The sequence below is a fragment of the Puma concolor genome, chromosome A2 (genome assembly GCF_028749965.1).
Source record: "Puma concolor isolate L17-30 chromosome A2, mPumCon1.1.hap2, whole genome shotgun sequence".
NCBI classification, from domain to species: domain Eukaryota; kingdom Metazoa; phylum Chordata; class Mammalia; order Carnivora; family Felidae; genus Puma; species Puma concolor.
The window spans coordinates 12,096,637-12,108,714 of record NC_141668.1 but is presented as its reverse complement, the minus strand read 5'-3'; the positions used below and the strand labels follow the sequence as shown (position 1 = coordinate 12,108,714).

At 40.2% G+C, this 12,078-nt stretch overlaps 1 protein-coding gene across 1 annotated transcript; it reads left to right on the top strand.

The window, feature by feature from the left end:
• The first annotated feature begins 8,576 nt into the window (after positions 1-8,576).
• On the top strand, positions 8,577-9,746 carry LOC112866730 (olfactory receptor-like protein OLF3). Its single transcript, XM_025929710.2, has one exon. It carries the CDS (start codon positions 8,583-8,585, stop codon positions 9,630-9,632), a length of 1,050 nt encoding a protein of 349 aa, XP_025785495.2. The 5' UTR covers positions 8,577-8,582; the 3' UTR covers positions 9,633-9,746.
• The last annotated feature ends 2,332 nt before the right edge of the window (positions 9,747-12,078 follow it).

Below are 12,078 nucleotides of genomic sequence, written 5' to 3'. Positions count from 1 at the left end.
TTTTCATGATTCTCTCCTTGCCTGAGTGTTCGTGAATTTGACTATGATATGCCTTGTTGATGGTCGGTTTTTGTTGAATCTAATGGGGGTCCTCTGTGCTTCCTGGATTTTGATGTCTGTGTCTTTCTCCAGGTTAGGAAAGTTTTCTGCTATGATTTGCTCATATGACCCTTCTACCCCTATTTCTCTCTCTTCCTCTTCTGGGACCCCTATGATTTTGATGTTGTTCCTTTTTAATGAGTCACTCATTTCTCTAATTCTTAAATTGTGCTCTTTTGCCTTAATCTCCCCCCTTTTTTTACTGCTTCATTATTCTCTATAAGTTTGTCCTCTATATCGCTGATTCTCTGTTCTGCTGCATCCATTCTTGCTGCCGCTGCATCCATCCGTGATTGCAGCTCAGTTATAGCATTTTTAATTTCATTCAGCCTATTTTTTACTTCTTTTATTTCTGCAGAAAAGGATTCTAATCTATTTTCAACTCCAGCTAGTATTCTTATTATCGTGATTCTAAATTCTGGTTCAGACATCTTACTTGTATTGTGTTGGTTAAGTCACTGGCCGTTGTTTCTTCGTGCTCTTTCTTTTGGGGGTGAATTCCTTAGTTTTGTCATTTGGAAGGGAGAAATGGAATTAATGAGGTAGAAAAATTAAAATTAAAAAATTAAAATTAAAAAAATATTAAAATTAAAAAATTAAACACACACACACACACAAGTTGAATAAATGATGCTAGATCCTAGGTGTGTTGTGGTCTGGGTGTTGAAAGTGGTTTGAGATTAGAGAAAAAAAGGGGAAGGGGAGAAAAAAAGGGAAATATTTTGAGAATTTGATAAAATGAATACACTGAAGTAGACTAAAATGAGATGATGGGAGTAAAATAGAATTTGAAAAAATATACACACAAGTAAAGAATATAGTAGAAACAAATCAAAGAAAAATATTTTTAAAGGAAATTGAAAGTAAAAATGAATTTTTCCTCTTTCTGCATTCAAGAAAAAGAAACAAAATGAAAAAGAGAAAAAAAAGAAAAAGGAAAAAAAAGGAAATCGTTTGAAGATTTGAAAAGGTGAATACACTGAAGAAGACTAAAATAAAATGATGGGAGTAAAATAGAATTTGAAAAAATTTACACAAAAGTAAAAAATATAGTAATAAAGATTAAAGAAAAATGTTTTTAATAAAAATTGAAAATAAATATGAAATTTTTTCCTTCTATATTCAAGAAAAAGAAAAGAAGTGTAAAAAAGAAAAAAAAGTAAGAAAATTGAATAGATGGACTTGCTAACAGATTGAAGTATGACTGAAATTATTTCACTTTCCCCTAGAAGTCAGTCTATGTAGTGCTTTTTAGTCCATAAACTAAGCCGGCAGTAAGACTTGTATTCTTGAAGAGGGAAGTTGACCCAGTTGGGCGGGGCTCAGTGTAATGGCTCTGCTCTCCACCAGATGGCACTGCTAGCCTACTGGGGTGGAGTGTTGTGGCGCTTGTAGGTGCATATGCGCATGTGTGGGAGCGGTGAAAATGGCGCCACCCAGCTACCCAGTCTGTTCTCCCTGATCGGCAATTGTGCACCCGTCCTCTGTCTTCAGCTTTTGTCCACTCACTGCTTTTTCACTCTGTGGCCAGGCCCCAGGCAGTACCTCTCTCCCGAATTTTGTCTCAGATGCGGCTGTTTTCCCTGGCCCCTTACTTCCGAAGGACTGCAGGTTTGACCCACTCCTCCTCTCTGTGGGAGGGTCTCACCGAGCAATGGCCGAGTGAGCAATGGCCGAATGTTGGCTGCACCCAGGAACGCCCACTGGACCCTGCTGCTGCCAGTGCCCTGAGACTGTGACCAGGTGCCAGCCCACTCCAGAAAAAGTTTGCAAGATAGTGTAGCAGCAGCTTTTCAGGGATTATGGAAAATCACAACGCACATCTGGCACCAGGCTTCACCCTTAATGACCTTGATCCAGCACCAGATAATGTGGCCATTTTCTGGGGTCTGCTGGGACTGGGTGGCTTCAACAGCCTCTACCAAATGTCCTTCCAGCAGTGGAACCGCTTTTCCCCGTGTGGCCTGAGAACCTCCTGGACCTCACTCTGTTCCTGGGCATTTGCCCTTCCCACCAGAGCACCACCAGGTATTGAGCTGCAGAGTTGCAGGCTTTGCACTCCCCTTGTTTACAGTCTTAATGGAATTTAAACCCTCTCCTTTCTCCTTTCTCCCTTTTTAGTTTAGTCCCTGTGGCTGTTTCCAATTTTCCACTTTCTCTCCAGCTGCTTTTTGGGAGGGGTGCTTTTCCTATATTATCCCCCCAGCCCCCGCCCCAGTGTCCATCCTCTCTCCGGTCACAAATGCACCTCCCTTCCTGCACCTTCTCGCTCCCCAAGTTCACCTCTCCATGCCGCGTACCTGCTGAATTCTGTGGTTCACATTGTGCAGATTGTTGTGTTAATCCTCCAGTTTTCTAGGTGTGTAGGATGGTTTAGTGTTGGTCTGGCTGTATTTCATGGACGCAAGACATACAAATAACTTCCATGCCGTTCCCCCATCTTGGCTCCTCCCCATGATAATACCAAATGTTGATGAGGATGAGGACAAACTGGACATCCATACGTTGATGATAGGAATGTAAAATGATGCAGACACTTTGGAAAATGGATTGGTAGTTTCATGAAAAACAGAATAAAACAAAAAGCCCAAACACCTAAATTTACAACTAGCATGGAACCCTGCCATTGTACTCCTGGGGATTTTTCCTATTCAAATGAACATTACACTCATCTGAAAACCTAAACATGAGTGTTTATAACAACCTTGTTGATAATAGTTCCAGACCAGAAACAATCTGGATGTCTTTCAACCTGTGAATGGTTAAGCAAAAGGTGGTATGTACATACCATAGAATAGTCATCAACAATAAAAGGGATTGAACTGTTGATATATACAACAACGTGCATGAATCTCTAAAGAATTACACTGAGTGAAAAAGCCCCAGTCCCAGAAGCAATATTCTGTTCGATTCTATTAACATCTAACTCTTCAATCGCCAAAATTATGGAGAACAGGTAGTGATTACCAGAGGTCCAGGAGAGGGTAGGGGCTGCATTGAAGTGGGCGTGGCTATGAAAGGACAAGATGATGGATTCTTGTGGGGATAGAACATTAGGTATCTTGACTATATCAATGCCAGTATCTTGTGATATTGTAATATCACAGTATCACAGTATATCATATGACAATTTCTTTATGTAATTATAGCCTGTTAAAAACCATGTTATCTTATGATATTGCACTATAGCTTTGTAAGTTGTTACCATTGGGGAAACCTCAAAAAAGGGCACAAGAGTCACTTTTGTATTATTTCATTCAACAGCATATAAGTCCACAATCTCTATAAGCACAAAATTAAACTAAAACAAAAGTTTGAAGAGAGGTAGAAAGTTCACCTTTTTGTGTTAAGGATCTTGGATGATCTTAATTCTTTTCCATTTTGTTGCCAATACTTCCTTCATCAACTTTTTCTACATTTAGTTTTTTTTTTTTAATGATTATTTATTTTTGAGAGAGAGAGAAACAGAGCATGAACACGGGCAGGGGACAGAGAGAGACGGAGATACAGAATCTGAAACAGGCTCCAGGCTCTGATCTTCAGCACAGACCCTGATGTGAGGCTCCAACTCACAAACCGTGAGATCATGACCTGAGCTGAAGTCTGATGCTTAACCTACTGAGCCACCCAGGAGCCCCTATAAATTTAGATTTTTAAATCTGTTTATGTGAGGCTGTTAATTTTGGAGCTTAGATAATACCACGAGGATGTACTAGAATGTCCACCACACTGGCAATGCTCACAGAAGCCCGCTGGACTCTGCACATACATCAGGGGAGTGAAGCACATCTCTCCTGTCTCCAGAAGGAGATGTAGGGGCATCTGGAACCAAAAGGGCAAAATTGGTGCTTCCACCAGATTTACATGCAGCTCCAGTCATGGCTTTCTAGATTGGGGCCTTGAAGGCAAAAGTCTGGTTTGGGCTCCAGGAGCACATCATCCAAGCTCAGCAAGCTGGCTTCTCTGGCCTAAGGCTGTAACGAAGATGTGAGAGGCAGAGGGATGGAGGAGAGCCTTCCACAGGGAGAAGGGCAGCAGGGAGGCCCTGGCCTGTGCATTGGGAGTGGTGGCAGCCATTAGCATTGTCATGCAGGAAGCTCCTGGGGGGTTGGGTCAGCCTCCCCTGCCAATGCAGCTGCTGCCAAAGCTCATTAGGTCTGTGTGTGTGAGCTGTTGTTGAGCCCTTGTCAACGTCCTCCCAGTAGCGTCCCTCGCAATGGCAACTGGTCCCTGGTGACTGAGGAGTACTGGGGCCCAAGGAATTTGGGATGTCTCTTCACTATGGTCCATCTCTAGCTGGAGGGAGAGCTCTTGAGCAGCTTCAACCTAGAGGAAAGCAGACACATCTCGTTTGTCAGCACTGATTACCATCTGAGAGGCTTCCACAGCCTGTGGGAATGTGGCCTTAGCAGGGACAGAGACAGAGACAGAGACAGAGACAGAGACAGAGACAGAAATGAAGTGACTTGTTAGGAACTTGGATCAGGGACATGAAACATGGCTGGTGAAATCTTCTCAAGTATTGTAGCAAATGTGGTAAAGTAGCTGTACTTTGCAGGAACATGAGCCTTGGGTATAATTGTACAATAGGCTTCTCCATCCCAAAGCTTAGTCCTGACATAGAGAGAGACGCTTAGGAAAGAAGCTCACAAGTATGGAGTCTTTTGTTAGGTACTGATAGTGACTAGCAGGTGGTGGTAATATTAATATGTTACATTTCCAGACAAGAAAAGATATATTATCAATTGCCTTATATCCTCCTATCTCAATTATTTCTGGAAAGCTTGATTCTCACAATATTATGATTTTCTTTTTTAGTAACAGATGAAGATGTAAGGCAATTAAGGGCTTATTCAAAGACCCTTGACACTCAGAGAATGAACTGGAGGCAAGATTCAGGTGTCCTAATTCATCCCAGGGTTGGTTTTTCTGGCATTGGCTGTGGGGATTGCACTGTGGACACTTGCCGGACGGAGGGAATTATATTGTCATGAAAACACTGGTCTTAGCTACAGGGAACAAGAAGTAGCAAGAAGAGAAGAATTTACATGAGACCATAATAAAATATGTCACCAAGTGTGTGTCAGGTTTGCATATGTTTGAGAAACTGAGTTTCAAGGATTGGACTCTGATTAAGTGAAAAGTCAGGTTAACCAAATCAGGCTAGAAGAAGTTCACAGGACCACAAAGAGAATAAAGTAACTGTTCTTTCAGGAGACGAAACCAGTCTTGGAGATACCAGCCACCCAAGCCACCCAGGGATTCTCTGTTTCCATATGTCAGGATGATGCAAATATTCCTGCTCAGGATGGATGCTCTCAGTGCTGACATCAACCAACTCTTCGGTCAGAAGTCAGAGAAATCACTCTCTAAATGAGAGTGTCATTTCTGTGGACAGTTTGACTTGATGAAGGTATGGCCCTGAGTGATTTTGAGCAGCACGAAAGAAACATATCTGCAGGTTGTGGGACTTACCTTCGTGTGTTCTGCTTTTGCATTTGGGACTTTCATTAGTCCCACCCAAGATTGTTTAGCTCCCCAACATACAAGGTCACATAGGTTTCAAGGAGATGGACAGATTTTCTTTATATACATTTAAAAAAATACATGACTGGCTAAAACTGAACTTTCTAAATACTTGTTTTAGATAGATGATATTGGGGCACCTGGGTGGCTCAGTTCATTAAGTGTCTAATTTCAGCTCAGGTCATGATCTCACAGTTCGTGAGTTCAAGCCCCACATTGGGCTCTCTGCTGTCATCCAGGAGCCTGCTTAGGATCCTCTGTCTCCCTCTTTCTGTGCCCTTTACCTGCTCATGCTCTACATCTCTCTCTCTCAAAATAAATAAAAACATTAAACATTATTTAAAAAGATAGATAAGTGTGTTTTATTAGGAATCTGAACACTAATGTTTTTGTTTGTTTGTTTGTTTGTTTTTTTGCATATCTCTGTCCTGTAGAGAAAGAATTTTGGTTCTAATTGCTATTTATATTAATAATTGGTTATTGGGAGAATACCTTAACTGGGGTCAAAGTTCTATTTTAACAATGAAGAGGTGATGTCTGTATCCATGCCTCAGATCTGATCTTCCATATATTTTCAGTGTCATTTCTGATCTCTCCTCCATCTCTAAGGCTTTTGGTGTTCTATATGATCTAGTTCAAGATCACAATAAGGTTAGGTCATTCATGTTTTAAAAATCCCATTTCGAATAATTACATCTACAAAATTGACAAAGAACAATTTCATCATAAAAGGGATAGCGAGCTATTTTTGGAGTTTCAAAGCTTTGTGATGGGGCAACAAGGAGAAAATTTGTAAAATAATATTTCAATGGCACCTTCCTATGATATTGCTTTGTGTTCTATTTGTTATAGTCCCAGTAATTGTCCTACCCTGCACAATTCATAGAACAAAAGAATCCGAAAATGTTTCCTGCATAGTGCTCCTGTCTAAGGAGATGAACTACACTATTACATCATTTTTTGATGCCATGTCTGAGCAGGCAGCATAAATTGTTCAGTTTTGGGTTAACAAATCTCCAAACATACATAGGTGTGTTTGGAGGATTGATGAGTATGAGGAAGATATGACCCAAAGGATGTGAAACAGGATTTTGATATTATTTATTTATTAATTATTATTTATTAAAGGAACAGTAAGTATCTCAGAAAAAGCAGCTAGAGATGAGGTGAACAGTGAGAAGAAAACACAAAACGGTCTTGTACAGGAGGAGGTGCTAACCAGAATGGTTCCTAACTGTGTTCGTTTTTCACACCTGACTTTAAGTAAGAGCTGTGTCCCTAGTCCTGTATGACAAGGATGTGGGCATTTCAGTTTTACTGAGAAAAATGGAACAAATAATCTCAAAAGTCTGTCTTACTTTTTGACGTTAATGAATAGCACAGTTTGAGGATAGCATGAAATCCCCAAATCCATTAGAGTTGAGAAGACTAAGCTGTATTTTTCTAACACAAAATGTTTAGATGTGCAGCACACTGTCTACCAATTATTTCATTGTGAATCTGAGGGCAGGCTAGGAATCTAGCTCTATTTAGCTGAAAGCTGATCCAAAGGAATGTGGGAATGGTTTCATTGCAGGTGTTAAAATCACCTGATCAACCCATATTTCCTCCTTCATTTGGCTTTTAAAATATAGATACTATTTGGGGGTGCCCGGGTGGCTCCATCAGTTGAGCATCCAATTCCTGATTTCAGCTCAGGTTGTGATTCTTGGGGTCGTGTGATTGAGCCCCATGTTGGACGTGGAGCCTGTTTGACATTCTGTCTTTCCCTTTGCCCCCCACCCACGTGCATATGCATGTGCACACAGCCTCTCTCTTTCTCTAAAAACAAACAAACAAAAATAAGTATAGATGATATTTCTAGTTTCTTAATCTACCAGGAGTCTAAACGGAGACTTTATGACTGTAGAAAACAGGCATATCTGGATATCAATTATTTTGAATGTAAATTATTTTAAAATCAAGGCAATTGACTTTAGAAATAAATATACTTCTGATGGGTTAAAAATAGTTAGCTGACATATCCATGCAAAGTATTTAAGCATTTGCAGGATACTTTAGTAAAACACTTGGCTCTAAAGCACCCAGATAATAATAAATGCTAAAATTAATAAAAGCAACAATAGAGCAGGTCCTCCTTAATGAGTGTTTGAATACTCCCCCATCTGTGATGTTCTTAATTCTGTAGGCAGTTAGATATCCCAAATATATATGTGCATGGAAGTGGTGTGATTAAATTTGTGTTTTAGGATGATTATTCTAACATTGAGTGTAGGGTGGAGGGGATGTGAAGGAAAGTACATTTGTTTCTCTGTCTCTTCTGGGGAAGAGCTCGTGTTGTGATACCTAGTGCTGAATCCTGCTGTAGTCCAACTACCAATAACAGTTTATAAGTTCCTCATAAGTTATCTACATTTGGCCTTAAATCTACTTGTGAGTTATGCAGTGTTATCACATTTCATATGTAAAAGCTTAAGTCTCTAACCCGAATCACATATTTGGTATGTCATAAGAGAAGATTCATATCCAGCTTCTCAAATTCCAGATCTGTGCATGAGACACTAGCCATGTTTGTACTATACATCTGCCACTTCTGAATCTCTGTCTCTCTCTCTCTCTTGTTGTTGTTTATTCCTTTTATCATGTTTATTGTAGTAGATAATGTAAGGTTGTTCTTGACTTTGAATCATGTTGATCTTTGTTGTCTATCACTTCATCCCTCCATTGTAACCTATAATCCTCTGTTGCCCTGGAAACTGTGGTAAGTTGAAAAGATACATAGCTCCTAAAATTGTACTGCATTATCTCTAGGCCTCCAAGAAATCCCTAAGACTATCTGCTCATTTTGAAGGAATGACTTGTCTCTCTTATGGAGAATGCATATTAGGATCAAACCTATCATTGTGATGCACACATGATCAGAAACATCTGGCTAAGGCTGACAGGTTGTATTCAATATGCATTCTTTTAAGAAGTTATTTTTACGGTTCTTGAATTCAGTAGTTTCTGCTATTTCTGTCTCCTTCTGCAGATTAATAATCCTATGTTTTTTAATGGACACAGATAACCAGACGTGGGTGAAAGAGTTCATTCTCCTTGGTCTGTCCAGTGACTGGGACACACAGGTCTCACTCTTTGTCCTCTTCTTGATCATGTACTTGGTGACAGTGCTGGGGAACTTCCTCATTGTCCTTCTGATCAGACTGGACAGCCGACTCCACACTCCCATGTACTTCTTTCTCACCAACCTCTCCCTTGTTGATGTCTCTTATGCCACAAGTATTGTTCCTCAGATGCTGGCGCATTTTCTTGCAGAACATAAAGCAATCCCATTTGTGAGCTGTGCAGCCCAGTTATTTTTCTCCTTGGGCTTGGGTGGGATTGAGTTTGTTCTACTGGCAGTGATGGCCTACGACCGCTATGTGGCTGTGTGCGACCCCCTGCGATACTCGGTCATCATGCATGGAGGGCTCTGTACCAGGTTGGCCATCACATCCTGGGTCAGTGGTTCTCTCAACTCTCTCATGCAGACCATCATCACCTTTCAGCTGCCCATGTGCGCAAACAAGTATATTGATCACATATCCTGTGAAATCCTAGCTGTGGTCAGACTGGCCTGTGTGGACACCTCCTCCAATGAGATAGCGATCATGGTTTCTAGCATTGTCTTGCTGATGACACCCTTCTGCCTGGTCCTCTTGTCTTACACTCAGATCATCTCTACCATCCTGAAGATCCAGTCCAGAGAGGGAAGAAAGAAAGCCTTCCACACCTGTGCGTCTCACCTCACAGTGGTCGTACTGTGCTATGGCATGACCATTTTCACCTACATCCAGCCCCACTCCAGCCCTTCTATCCTTCAGGAGAAGTTGATTTCTGTCTTCTATGCCATTCTGATGCCCGTGCTGAACCCCATGATTTATAGCATAAGGAATAAGGAGGTGAAGGGTGCCTGGCAGAAACTATTAGGACAGTTATCTGGATTAACATCAAAACTGGCAACTTGATGAATCCTGAGCATTAGCTAGAGAAAAGAGCTTTGCCTGTGTTTTCTCCCACTTAATTCAGATATGGCAGGCATCACCTGCATTGCCCTGGCAACCAGGAAGGAGATGCTGACACATGTACTGGTGATGCTGGGTAGGAGGCTGGAGGGTGGGTTTGGGTGTGGGCTGTGAGTGTATTTTTATGTCACAGCAGCATGTTCAGTGGAGTTAAGCACTGCGGTAATGGAACTTCCTGCCCTTACTCAATCTCCTTTCATAAGTCCTGGGACATATACATAAATTTGTCCTGGGACAAAGTACATAAATTTGTTCTTTGAGCAAAAAGTACAATTTGCTGTTTTGATGTGTCACACTATTTGTATTCATGGACCTAGTTGTGGATCTTATTTTGGGCCCCTAATTCTTAATCATCCAAATTTTATAAAAGGTTTTTATGTTTCCATTGAGAACTAAAGCGGTTTTTATATTTTAGTCTCAAAACAGTACACAGCAGGTATATCCTTCTCCAGTATTGTGTGAGTTGCTGTTCTGAGAAGAGAGATGCTCTCAAGGCTGTTAAGATGTTTTTGTGCTGGAGCTGCTACATGTGCTCACAGCATCTCATCTGTCTGATGAAAGTACCTCAGTGGAGGAGCATCAACTGAAGGTCTTGTTTTACAGTGACTGGCATGTAACCAAAGGTGTGTGTACACGACTAGTGCCAGTCAAGGAAAAGCCATGTTTAGATTACTACTGGATAGCATACAAACAGTTTGAGAGGAATTTTACTGCACATATAAGGAGTACCATAAATATTAAAACTGTCTAATCTCTGAAAAATCCATAACCTCTTTTTTGAGACTTCAGGAACAATAAGTACATAAAATATTAATTAATGCATAAAATATAAAAGATACAGTTAATCTTAGAAAGGACAGATTGCTGAGCCAAAGCCAGTGAAAGGCAAGACAATTTCAATATGTATTTTGGGAATCAGGATAGTTGAGTCAGCTGTGCAGTGTCTTCCTTTATTCTCCGTATTGAACATCTTCTCCCATACCTCCTCCCAGGGCCCTATCTGATCTTTGTAAACTAGAAAGTGGAATATATGAGACTGGATTTCCTAAATAAGGAAAAAGAAGGTGGAAGAAATATTCTACAATGGATAAGGAAGGGGAAAGAGGAGAAAGAATGTGATAGTAGCTCATCTTTTCACTCCCTTGAAGAAGTCTCAAAGTCCTTTCTTCCTGCTGTGTCTTCTGTAAGTCAGTAAATTTGTAGTTCTCCCATTTGTGAACACATTATCACACAATCTCAGTGTTCAGAAGGTTGAAGTCTCATGTAATCCACAGCCCATTTGATATTTTAATTTACTCTAAAACAATTTGGTCCTACAATGTGTGATATAGGCAGATTGTCAAAAGATGTCAATACTAGTGGGTTAAATATCTCTTGGTGTTAATTCAAGAAATATTAATGGAGAATCTACTATGTGTTTGTAACCTTGAATGGCTTTTGAGACACAATAATCAATATGAATCATTCCTGACCATGACATAACTACAGAGCAGGGATGATAGATGGTGAAGCAATGAAAATGCAATGTGATAAGTTTCTCAGTGAGTAAGCCTTTGGGGGTGATTGCTGAAGTCTTCCTGTATGAAAGGATCAGAAATGGTACTTGTACCAGGAAAGTGAGAACAAGGTATTGAGATGACAACAACTCAAGCAAAGTAACAACTGTGAAAGGTGCAGAGCTGGAAGAAAGCACAAGAATTAAAAAAATGTCCTTAAGCTGGATTACAGGTCAGAGAAGTTGAGGAAGCAGTGAGGATGAAGCAGGCAGGGAAAGAAGGCATCACTGAGGGCACCGAATACCAAACTGTCTTTTAACTTTAACAGCATTATGGATGTAATAAAGATTTTTAAACAGGATTAGAGCTTGATAAAGCTTATATTTTAGAGTTATCACTCTTGGAAATGATTCAGAGGAAGAGGATATTAGAGGCAAGGAGTCCAGCTGGCTGTCTTCTCCAACAGTACTACAGAGACACTAGAAGAATATGAACTAAACTAGTGGCAGTGGGGAAAGAGAAAAGTCAAGTCAAATCGCATGATTTAACAATTTTCAAAATTGGTTTAAAATGTGTTCAAAGTTAATTGACTATCAGCTAAAAATAGACTGATTGTATACACACTCATACATACGTATATACATACAGATGTATACATCTCACGGTAGCCACAAACCCAAAACCTATAATAGGTACATGTACACAAAAAGAGAAAGGAACACAAACATATCACTTAATAAAACCATCAAACCACAAGGAAACAGACAAACAGAAGACCAAAAGAGCAGAAAAGAACTATGTAAACAACCAGAAAATAATTAACAAAATGGCAAGACATACATATCTGTCAATAATTACTTTAAATGCAAATGGACTAAATGCTCCAATCAAAG

Excerpts from the sequence above, each read along its gene's own strand:
- LOC112866730 (XM_025929710.2), top strand. The coding sequence starts at position 8,583 with ATGCATTCTTTTAAGAAGTTATTTTTACGGTTCTTGAATTCAGTAGTT.